The 13008-nt window shown below is 38.7% G+C and overlaps 1 protein-coding gene across 1 annotated transcript in view; it reads left to right on the forward strand.

Annotated features, from left to right (window-relative positions):
- The window catches only part of UNC5D (unc-5 netrin receptor D), a 300179-nt gene that overhangs the window by 60744 nt on the left and 226427 nt on the right, over positions 1–13008 (forward strand). The window contains exon 4 of the mRNA XM_054998048.1: positions 8467–8610. Within this exon, the coding sequence (XP_054854023.1) occupies positions 8467–8610 (144 nt within the window). The remainder of the gene's footprint in view (positions 1–8466; positions 8611–13008) is intronic.

Consider the following 13008-nt stretch of genomic DNA (forward strand, 5'->3'; position numbering starts at 1 on the left):
TAAGGACACGAAATTGGAGCTTATTAAAGAGGTCAAAGAAGTTACACAGACAGTAAAGTCGGAGCTGTCAGAAGTGAAAAAAGGCGTGGAAACGATTAGTAGTGAATTACAAGGAACGCAGCAGAGAGTTAAAACAGTAGAAGACGCGATGGAGAATTTAATAGACACGCAACAAACAGAGATGAGACTGGTGAAGGGGAGGATGTCAGTTGCAGAAACTAAACACATGGAGAAGCAGCTTCGTTTTCGTGGTCTGCCAGAGGTGGAAGGGAAGTCAGCGCAAGAACAGATGACTGAGGTGTTGGCTGATTACCTGGGGAAGGAGGAGGAGGAAATTGTGGCTATCCTAGATGTGGCGTACCGTGTGAACTCGAGAATTGCAACCCAGAGGAAACTGCCAAGGGATGTGATTGTGCAGTTTACAACTAGAAACATGAAAGAGAGGATTGTGACAAAACAATTTCAAGATCCATTGGAGATTGATGGCAAGACGATTATCATAATGAAGGAACTGCCCAGATCAGTGTTACTGGACAGGAAAAAATATAGAGTGCTAATTCAGACTTTGAAGGACATGAATATTAGATACAGATGGGAGTTACCGGAAGGAGTGTCCTTTGAGTTTGGAGGGGCAAAAAAACGCATCAGATCTGAGCGGGAGATGGAGAGATTTATCAAGGACAATGAAAAAGACTTACCAACAAAACCATGAATATGGAGTGTAAAGTATTATCTTGGAATGTAAATGGACTAAACTCACCGAATAAGAGGAAAAATATTTTTCATTGGCTACTAAAACAAAAATGTGATATTGTTTGTTTGCAGGAGACCCATATTAGAAAACAGGATGTAAAATATTTAAAATCTGGAAAATTGGGCAAAGAATTTGTAGCGGCCTCAAACACGAAAAAAAGAGGAGTGGTGTTGTACATAAAAGAGGAGCTGCAGCCAAAATTTGTTATGAGAGATGTTGAAGCTAGATTTGTAGCAGTGGAATGTAATTGGAACTTAAAGAGAGTGTTGGTAGTCGGACTTTATGCACCTAACGGTGCAAAGGAAAGCTTCTTTGAGGATTTAAGGAAGCACTTAGACGATCTTGGATATGACCAGATAATTCTTGCTGGAGACTTCAATGGAGTGACAGATTTGGAACTAGACAAAAAGACTACAACAGCACAAAAGAAAAGAGGACTATTGCCAAAGCTTTTTTTTGAGTTGATTCAACAAGAGACTCTCGAAGACGTATGGAGGAGAGAATATCCTAAAACCAAACAGTTTACTTTTTATTCTGCAAGGCATCTTACATTATCAAGAATTGATATGATCTGGGCCTCAAAGGACTTAGCGTTATGGACTAAGGAGGTAGAAATAATGCCGATGGTAGGCTCAGATCACAATCCAATTATGTGGAAATTTGGAAAAAGGAGAAAAAGGAAAGCCTGGAGAATAAATGAGGACTTGTTACAGGAAAGTGAGAATATGGAAATACTGAGAAGAGAGACAAAGTTTTTTATACAATACAATGTGAATAAAGAAGTACCAACCAGTAAAGTTTGGGACGCGTACAAGGCGGTTGTAAGGGGCATACTAATGGACTTAAATGGCAGAGCAAGGAAAAAGAAAGAGGAGAAAAGACAAGAGATTGAGGAGAAAATAAAGGCCAAAGAAGCACAGTTAAAAAAGAGACCAGGGAAAAAGAAAATACATCAGGAAATCAAAATTCTTCAAGAACAGTTAACAGCAATGAGTAATAAAGAATTGGAGTGGAACCTTAAAAGACTGAATCAAAAAGCTTTTGAGGGTGCTAATAAACCTGGGAAATATTTGGCATGGCAATTGAAGAAGAAAAGGGAAAAGAAAATAATAAATAAAATCTGTGAAGAAAATAAAACGTACCTGGAGCAGACTACCATTAGTAGAGCCTTTTATAAATTCTATGCTAAGTTGTATAATAAAAAAGAAGTAACCAAAGAATCAATAGCATCATATTTGGAGAAAACCAAACTCCCAGAGATTTCGGAAGCTTGGAGAAATAAGTTGAACAGTGAAGTAACTGATGAGGAAATAAGTAAGGCAATACAATCCGCAAATCTAGGAAAGGCGCCAGGGCCAGATGGACTTACGGCCAAATTTTATAAGATAATGGCCAACGAACTGGCACCATTCCTAAAAGAGGTGATGAACGGAGTTTTCAGGGATCAAAGAATTCCAGACACTTGGAGCGAAGCGAATATATCATTGATCCCAAAAGAGGGCCAAGATCTGACTAACGTGAAAAATTACAGGCCTATATCATTACTTAACAATGATTATAAAATTTTTGCGAAGATATTGGCGGAGAGACTGAAGGGGTGGCTCTCGGAAGTCATAGAGGAAGAACAAGCAGGCTTTTTGCCGGACAGACAAATAAGAGACAATTTAAGGACAGTGATCAATGCTATTGAATACTATGATAAGCGTTGTGATAAAGAGGTTGGTTTCTTCTTTGTAGACGCTGAAAAAGCGTTTGACAATTTAAACTGGGATTTTTTGTTTGCCACTATGGAAAAGCTACAACTGGGAGAAAGATTCATCAGAGCAATTAAAGAAATTTATAGAGACCAGACTGCAGCAATTGTAGTGAATGATGAACTGACCAAGAAATTGACGATTAGTAAAGGAACAAGACAAGGTTGCCCGTTATCTCCATTGTTGTTCATTTTAGTATTGGAGATTCTGATGATACAAATACGACAAGATGAGGAAATACGAGGAATAAAAATAAAGGACTATTCATACAAGGTTAGAGCATTTGCAGATGACATAATGTTAATTGTAGAAGATCCATTGGAGAACATGCCAAAAGTGATAGATAAGATCAAGGAGTTTGGTGACTTGGCAGGTTTCTTCATTAACAAAAAGAAGTCAAAGATATTATGCAAAAACATGACTAAGCAGAAACAACAATTGTTAATGGAAATAACGGACTGTGAAGTAACTAGTAAGGTGAAATATTTGGGAGTTGAGCTAACTGCAAAAAATATAGATTTGTTCAAGAACAATTATGAAAAATTATGGACTCAGATAGAGAGAGACTTGATCAAATGGAATAGACTGAATTTGTCATGGCTGGGCAGGATTGCAGCAGTTAAGATGAATGTGTTACCAAGAGTAATGTTTTTGCTACAGACAATACCAATCATCAGAGACTCTAAACAATTTGAAAAATGGCAGAGGAAAATATCAGATTTTGTTTGGGCAGGCAAGAAGCCTTGAGTGAAAGTAAAAGTTTTACAAGATGCAAAGGAAAGAGGCGGAATGCAACTGCCCAACCTGAGACTTTATCATGATGCAATCTGCCTAGTTTGGTTAAAAGAGTGGATGACATTAAAGAATAAGAAACTATTAGCCCTAGAGGGATATAAAAAAATTTTTGGATGGCACGCATACTTATGGCATGACAAAGTAAAGGTCAACTCGATGTTCCTGCATCATTTTGTAAGGAGAAGTTTATATACAATCTGGAAGAAGTACAGAATTTACCTACAAGAAGGAACCCCCTGGTGGGTGGTTCCATACGAGGTGATAGATCCGAGAGCTGTTGATAATGAACAACAATGTTTAACGTACAAAGAAATAACCAAAACTGAAGCATCTAAACTTAGAATAAAGACGCAAGAGGAACTATCACCTAACTATGATTGGTTCCAGTACAGACAGATTAGAGACTTATACAATTCGGACTCTGCAAAAGGGGGCATACGAACAGAGAACTCGGAACTAGAGCAGACCCTTCTTAAAGAAGACAAGAAAAGAATATCCAAGGTATACCAAGTACTGTTGAAATGGTATACCGAGGATGAGATAGTTAAAACACAAATGGTGAAATGGGCTATAAACTTTAATAAAGAAATAACAATGGAGGCATGGGAATACTTGTGGAAAACTACAATGAAGACAACGACATGTATTAATATTAAAGAGAACATTTTCAAAATGATTTATCGTTGGTACATGACACCAAAGAAGATTGCGCTAGGGAACTTGAACACTTCTAATAAATGCTGGAAATGTAGGAAGCATGAGGGCTCCCTCTATCATATGTGGTGGTCGTGTGAGGTAGCTAGGCAGTTCTGGGGGGAAATAATAAGAGAAATGAGTGAAATTTTACAGTTTCAAATAAATAAGAACCCAGAACTCCTGCTGCTAAACTTGGGAATGGAGGGAATTCCAGCCCATCATAGGACGTTGATATTTTATATGACTGCAGCAGCTAGACTTTTGTATGCGCAGAAATGGAAAGTACAAGAAGTGCCAACTATTGAAGATTGGATCTACAAATTGCTGTATATGGCTGAAATGGATAAGATGACAAGAAAACTGAGAGATCTGGACTCAGGGCAGTTTAACACAGACTGGGAGAAGCTGAAACAATATCTGGAGAAAAAGTGGGAGGTGGGAGGAAAACTGTGGCAGTTTGAGAACTACTGAAGTATAATAAAAGTATAAAAGAGAGGGGTGACTTTACCGGGGGAGGAAGAGAAATGTGAATTTATAAGCAGTTAGATTAATTAATTGATTGAGATATATATAGATATGTAAAGGTTAATTGATAGAATATTGATAGAGAATAATTAACGGTTTAAACATGAGGATTGAGTAATTAACAATATTTTTTTTTTTACTTGATAAGACTTATATGCACCAAACTGAATGTATAGAAGAGTTAAAACGACTGATTATGGGATGAGTTATATAGAAATACTATAAAAAGAAGAAATGATTAATATATAGAGAACAAATCAAATTGTTTGATTTAAATGTGGGAAACTTTTATGGTTTATGATATATAGAAATACTCAAAACTGGAAAATGGGATAAATTGTTTATCTAAAGAAGTATAGTTTGGATGTATAATAAGTAAAAGAGTTAAAGATGTACTGCTTAATATAATGGAGAATATATATTTGTTTTAGAAAGAGGAAGTTAATAGAAGTAAGGGAAAAGGGACAGAGGGTGGGAAAGCTGTTGGAAGTCAACAAAAGGGGGGGAAAGGGAGGGGGTTAGAAACGAAAAATTTAGGGGAAAATTGAATGTAATGGAATGTAAAAATATTAATGTTCTAACCCAATAAAAATTTTTAAAAAAAAAAAAAAAGAAAGAGACCCAGGGTTGCCAGGCAAGCTATAAATTCCTGGGCTGGACATGTCTTGGAACACTCAGCATGGTTGTTGAAGTCCCCCAGAACAATAAGTCTAAGTGTCTTCAACACCATATCTGCTAGCAGCTCTGCAAACTCAGAAAGTTGCTGGACAGAAAGTTGCTGGGCTAGAAAGGGGATGCTGGATCTTAGCAACTATACATAGTCAGATAGATGGCCAGCATGGCTTGATTGTTGTGATGTAGACAGGGTTGATAGAAACTCATTTACAACATTTCCAATAATTCATATGAGTGTGAGAAAAAAGTGTGTTTGAGCATGTACAAGGTACCATAACCTCAAGCTGCTTCTATATCTTTGGGCTTCTGGGGAGACATGAGACTTGTAGGCATGCTTTCATCTCCCCCCACCCTTTCTAAACTATATAGAGATGGATAAACAGATAAAAGCAAACATATGCCTCCAGTTTTTAAGTGTCATTGATGTGACCATCAAAGAGAGGGGGAAAGAAACAGCAGCCAGGTATCTCTCCCCAATGTGGTGTTTCTTCTTTGTTCCTTTTTTGCAATGTTTTAATGGTTTTAACTTTGCTATGCAAACCACTTCGAGAATTCTTGTCTTGGAATGTGGGAAGAATCCAATACTGAGTGATGGATGCCTGCATTGTCAAAGCCTTTCATGTATATTGATGCAACCAGCATACTTGCAGAAGGATGGACACCTTGTGTGTTACACCTCTTTGTAAGAAGTGTAATAAGATTGACCCCAGGAACTATAGACCTGCCAGTCTTTTGGGTATGGCCTCCAAACTCTATATCTTTTTCCTTTTGAAAGAGGAATGGGAAAAGTGTATCTAAGTTATTTTTGTTAAACAAGCAGGCTTGCGAAAGGGCCATAGCACTATTGATCAGAACTTTGTTATACCATTTGATTCATAAATGTATTAATACATGAACATGTATTTTATGCATGTTTGATTGTCTTTTTCTATGTTTAATTGATAGACACCGTCTCTGTAATTGTTACGAAGACAGAATTCCCCCTTTTCTGGGGGAAATTGAAAGGCTATGTGCTGATACTCCTATGAGATTAAGGGGTGGGACTTAAATTAACCACTTAAAGAAGAAGTGCAGATAATAAGTTCAAAGCAGAAATGTCTATTCATCTCTTTCCTTTTAAATTTTGATATCAATAAAGTGATCCAGCAGTTATCATCTTTAGCCTTTTTCCCACTGATAATTGAGATTTGGAAGGTCACAGTGCAGTTATCCGTAAATCATAGGATACTGCTTTCAGTTACTGGCAAAACTGGAGACCATTGTAAAGACAGTTGGCCTATTACTAACCACACAATTAATTATATAATTGTATTAATTAATCATCTGTGCAGAAATGCTTGGGGCCATAAATGGACACTGGAAAGACACAAGATCTGAGAGTGCCATTTTAAAAGTAATTATGGGACTATTTAATGATAATATTTCATGCAAGTTTCATTTATCTGTAAGTAGATTATTTATATCTAAATCCTGCAAGGTGAATTTAAAATTCCTTTGTTCTACAGATAGTCATTTGGTAGACTAAGCAGTGAAGCTTCTTGAGGGCAAAGTCGTCAGCCAAACGTTCTGAGCCAAGTCAGCTAGAGTAATGGTACAAGTCCTGGTGCAACCATGCTTATTTATTTTATTATTTTAACATATCACACTCTTTCTTCTAGACACTAGTACTACTTGATATACAGTGGATACCCAGGCACTGACCATATCAGCAATGAAAAAGCACTGTATATTTATTTCTCTAGGTTGTTACCTAACTTGACCTTCCTATGGTTACCAATGTATTGATTTGCCATGTTTCACTTTAATTGTGGAGAGAAAAGTGCCAAGAAATGACCTTAATATAGTGATGGAGGAATTTGAAGATGCACAAGCTGTTATGTATAGGTGGTACTGCAAAATATTTTTCTATCTATGTCATTATACTTGTGGGGATTCTTTGATATTTATTTCACTGTTTTTATAAGAAGATTCATGCTAATTTTTGCAAGCAAATTCTCTAATATTATGAATAGAGATGGGCACGAACCAGAAAAAAATGAACTGTGCGGTTCGTGGTTTGTCACATTTCACGAACCACAAACTTTCACGAACTTGCCCTGGTTCGCAAACTGGTTAGTTTGGGTCATGAAAACGTCACATCCCGGTAAGCAAATCATCACTTCCGGGCCAGCAGAAGGCGACTTCCAGGTCAGCAGAAGGTCTGCAGGAAGTCCATCCCCTGTTGCCTAGGAAACTGATTGATCAGTGCCAGGCTGTCTGCAGTGACGAATCAAAAAATTAACCAAACAAACCAGCCTAAAGTTTGTGGCAGTTCATCAGAAATGGGCTCTGGTGAACCACCGGTTCGTGAACCACGAACCGACCTGGTCCATCACAAACTTTGGTTCGTATTTCAGTTCGTGCCCATCTGTAATTATGAAACCTTCTCCAACTTAGAGTATTTCGGTTTAGGTGGGTAGTTTGTGTTGGTCTGCAGTAAGATTTGAGCCCAGTGGCATGTTAGAGATCAACAAGATTTTCAGGGTGCACGTTTCTGAGAGTCAGAGCTCCCTTCTTCAGACACAAAGTAATTTAGAGTTTCTCCTGGCCAATAATGATGAAGAAATTTCTCACTGAATAGCTGTTTTAACTAATAGCTGTGTATCAAGGGTGAACTTGCTTACTATCACAAGAATTTGTGCCTCTGAGAGACTCTTAATTCTGGACTATTGATTTTCCATTGGGTTTCTTTGTATCTGTTATTTGATTGTCTAGTCTAGTGCCTGATCAGTTTTATTTTATTGCTTTTGGTTGCTGATTGTTGTCTTACTTTGTTATGGCCACTTGTTGAAATATGTAATCAGACCACAACCCTACTTGCAATAACTTGGAAGCAAGTCCCATCGAGTTCAGCAAGGAAATTCACTTAGAATCATAGTCACAACAACCTCTTGCTAGCTTGTGTTTTGTGTGTGTGTGTGTTTTGAGCCAAGCAAACCAACTTTTTTTTTAAAAGAGCAAAAGTGCAAACAGAAGATTTTCAAGGCAGATATTTATGTGGTTCTGAATCCTATCTTGGCAGAGTAATGCTTTTCAAATCATGCATTCTGACCTAGTTGGCTGTTAGAATTTAATTAGCAGCCATATATTATTGTCAAAGTAATTAAAGCTTTGCCTTGATTAAAATATGGAATTGCTTAATTAAAAAGAGAAGGTTTGGTAACCTTAGTGTTATGCTTGAGTAAGACATTTCGTATCGGCTAATTCTCCTGTATCTTTCCCGTTCAGGCTTGAAAGTTCGGGAGGCATACATCAATGTGACAAGGCAGCAAGTGGAGGATTTTCATGGGCCAGAAGACTACTGGTGTCAGTGTGTTGCATGGAGTCACCTAGGGACTTCAAAGAGCAGGAAGGCTTCGGTCCGCATAGCCTGTAAGTGGTTGGAACTTGTTACAGAAAACTACACGTCGGCTGTGCAATGCAGTCAATTTCTCATTATAAGTATAGGGGTTTCCTGGGAGCCCATCTCTGTTCTCAGACTCCATAATTTTCTTTCAGCTTTCTCTCTGGCAATGTGTAAAGAACATTTCTTACAATGCATTGTGTACTTGGGTTACAAAAGACAAGAATCTTAGACATATAGAGTATAATTTTCAGGGTTTTTTTCTTGCCTAGAAGTATTTTTCAGTAGAAGCCCCTGATAGAAACATGCATGCACCCTTCTCAGCAGACTGAAATGTTTGCATTTCATACTCAGATTTCTCTGACCTGAGCACACACCTCTTAAGTACTTGGGTACTTTACATATATGACAAGAAATTAATGATCTTTTCTGAAGTTCCACCAAAATCAAACCCTGATCTGGTGATCCATTTAGAAGGCTGAAACACATATTACTGGATGCAGCTTAATTTTGCCACTAATACTGTTGTTGAAATTTCTTTTTTCTCAGTTTAAATATCCATCAGCGGTTTGATCTGAGTTGCTTTGAAGTGTTTATGGTTGCTTGCTTTTGCTTGGAATAAGCCCTGCAGGTGTCACAATAAGTCCATGCCAAAAAAGGAGAGAAAAAATATGGAAATTGAAAACCTACTGAAATATGGCTGGTGATAAAGGTTTGCAGATGCTGCAGAACTATTTAAACGGATGTGTTTGCTACATTTTTTAAAAAGGAGATAGGACCGAATGCATGATAGGGTCCCCTCACCCTGCAGCTCTAGATCTGCTCTGGGATGTTGAAATTCATTTTGTTCAAGGGTAGGTGGAAGGTGGCAAATTGTTTTAGCTCAGCTACTGTAATAGTATTATTATGTTTCTGTTTCAGGTGGGTAGCCATCTTGGTTTGTAGTACAAAAGCAAGATTCGGGTCTAATAGCACCATAAAGACCAACTAAATTTCCAAGGTGTGAGCTTTCAAGAGTCAAATGTGCCTTCATCAGATAGGGAGATAGACAAAGGGAGCTTTGACTCTCAAAAGTTAATGCCCTGGAAATCTCGATGGTCTTTAAGATGCTATTGGACTCTAATCTTACTCTCATGCTAATGTATTTATTTAGAGGATGAACCAGTGAGAGACTGAGATTTAACTAAGGCTATCCACTGAATTGGATTTGGACCAAGGTATTCTGATATCCAAACTCTCGTCTATGCTTTGTGCTTGGGCTGGCCTATATATGTGTTTTGAAGTGAAGAAATTGTCTCAGGTCACTTTATCATAAGAAGGGATTTTAGGGGGCGGAGGGGGGTGGTTAGATTGATTCAAGAACCTTCACAAATATAATCCAGAGATTTGGGGGGAAGTATGAATTATAACTGCAGATCACTGCTTGCTGTTTTCATATGAGTAAATTTAGGATTCTAGGTGGAGTGCCTCCCTGCCTGTGGATGCCCATAGGCTTATAAATCAAACTACTTATCAACCACAAACTACATATTGGGTGTTGTGGCTAGAGCTGTCAGCCTGACTAAAGAACAACTACTAGTTTATTTAGGGGTGATTTTAAACTTCTCATTCCTACTACTTTGACCCAGGAGTCCCTGTTTCTTCATTTGTTTTGCTTGTAAAATATACACATTGTCCAGTGCTATCTGTGTTTCAGTAATGCACCATTATACATATATGTATAAACATGCACATTGTATGTAGGAATGCCACACAGTTTGCAAATGAATACCATACAGCATGGCTATGCAGTACATACAAATCTAAAAAAAGAGCAGCAAGAAAGCATAGAGCTGAAACTGTTAACAAAAATGTAGTTAAAATTTTAAAAGAAATGGACTGCTGTATGTTCTCTCATTCCTACTTCTCATGTAGCTATAGTTGCTCATTGGAGCAACATTGGAAGCATCTGCAAGTCTCAAGAGCATCTAGATTAATTTCATTACATGAGCCCAAAATAAGTGCAATGCTGTTTTTTTTCCCCAGGGAGTCATCAACCCCACCCCACCCCCATTTTGGTGATGGGCAGACACTCAAAGGGTACAGAAGTATTAAAAATATTCTTGAGGGTTTTTTAAAAGACATCTGCTCATTTATCTATATTAACACAGTTATGGAGCTTTAAAAATGTTTTCATGTGCATTAACAGATTCATTATTGCCAGCAACAGGCTTAAAAAAAGACTTAATTCCACAATTGTTTTTTAAGCCAGGCATTTATGTGCATTAGTGCAAAGCAATGGACTTTTTAAAACAAGTCTTTTAATTCCACAATTGTTTTTTTAAAGCCGACCATTTATCTGTGTTAACACCACAACAAAGGGGCTTTTTAAAATAAAGAGTCTTTTTGTGTCTGTGTGTACATGTCTGTGTGTGTACGCACATCAGTATGCAGTTCAACTTACAGCAAAGAATGTGAGCAAAGTCCTTTTCGGTAAAATAAAGAAAAATGGAACCAAGACAGCATTCCCAATGACGCATATGGAGGGAAAATGCATGAGAGAGGAAAGTAGGGCCTTCCCCCCCACCACCCCAAACCAGGCTTTTCCCTACCCTTCAAATTGGCAATTTTCCCATTACAAATCAAACACCATGAAAAATATGGCACTCTGGTTTTACATGCCTCTTGTGGAAAAGAACTTAAGGGAAGCCTGTCAGAATGGACAAGAGAACCACCCTTCAGCTTAGTAGAAAGCATCATTGTTACTCGGCAGACTGTACCCCAAGTTTAAAATACTGGGCAGAAGGAGAGAATGGCTTTGTTTTCTTCTCAGGCAAGCTAACTGTTTCTTATTTCTTGCCCTTTTTTCTCCAACCGTGCTTCCAGACCAAGGCCTCACTGTTAAGAGATGGTTGTCTTGGTAGAAGGAAAAAAGAAGTGCTACAAAATTCAGAGTGAGAGTGGGGAAAGAGAACCACACAACCGAATCTGTGTGTCCACATTCCACAGTGTTTTCTGTTGCTGCTTGAAGTTGCTTATGCTAACAAACCTAAGCTAAGTTACACCATTGAAGTACATGGACTTAGAGATCCTCCTGGAATTTCACTGTACATCTTGCAAGTCATTTTCAGTATTTACCTTCACACAAACGTATGAAAATTCTATGGTTTTATGCAGGGCTTTTTTTAAAGAAGGAACGCGGTAGAACGGAGTTCTGGCACCTCTTGAAAATGGGCACATGGCCAGTGGCCCTGCCCCTGATCTCCAGACAGAGATTGCCCTCTGTGCCACTGGAGCGGCATGGAGGGCAATCTAAACTCCCCTCTGTCTGGAGGTCAGGGGGCGGGGCCACTGGCCATGTGACCATTTTCACCGAGGGCAATTTAAACTCCCCCCCCTTGTTCCAGCTGACCCAAAGTGACATCATTGAGTCTTGAGTTCCACCACCTCTTTTTCCAGAAAAAAAGCCCTGGTTTTATGAGTATGCCCTCTTTTTGTTTTTTCACTGTGTATTTATTTACTTCCATTTATACTCTGCCTGTCTCCCCAGTGAAAACACCAAGCAGCTTACATTGTTATCCTCTTCTCTACTTTATCCTCACAACATCCCTATGAGGTGGTTTTAGCTGAGGGTAACCAAGGACACCCAGTGAGCTTCCATGACAGAGTGGAGAGTCAAACCTGAGTCACCCAGAGCTTACTCTGACACTAACCACTACACAACACTGTCGTTGTGAGCCTGTTAACTCTTTCAGTTTTTCATTCTGGCATTCTTTGTGTGTGTGTTTCATGGTGTTTTAATACAAATTATACACTATGCTACTTTATGTACCATTTATACCCAAGTGATGCAAAAACAGGTATAAATTGTAATGATGATAATCCTATCAAATCTGATTAGTAGAGTCAGAGGAAAAGGGAAGACTACTGTCTCATTCTAAGCAGGGAAAACCCAGGTGAGAAATGAGTATTTATTACTTCAAACAATATATTCATGAAATTCGGTAATATCTTTAACATATACATGGGGCACAATCCACTAAAATTTGAAGTTATCTCTTCACTTGATTTTCTGTAGGACTAAGTGTCAAACTGTACATGATGTCAGAATTTATACATGGGCTGGACTTGATACTGGAGCTCTCTTCTTCATGCCCTAATTCATTGCAATTGGACTCTAGCATTTTCTCAGGGCTTATCATGTATTGTCTCTGCCCCCCCTCCCCGCTGCTGCCACTTACCTAGCTGGCAGGGGGGGAAGGCATGGGGAACAGGCCTGGAAGGCAAAAAACCTTCTGGGCAAGTGCACAGCAGGAGCCCTCCCCAGTGGGTGCAACAACTTCGCTTCTTCGAGTGACATCCTGCCAGCTGTGGGCATGCTCTCACACTTTGTAGGGGCTAGTTTTGACCAACCGCCCCCCCCCATGGGCTGAACTGGCTCTGTGCAA

Source organism: Eublepharis macularius, chromosome 14 (assembly GCF_028583425.1).
Source record: "Eublepharis macularius isolate TG4126 chromosome 14, MPM_Emac_v1.0, whole genome shotgun sequence".
Lineage (NCBI taxonomy): Eukaryota > Metazoa > Chordata > Lepidosauria > Squamata > Eublepharidae > Eublepharis > Eublepharis macularius.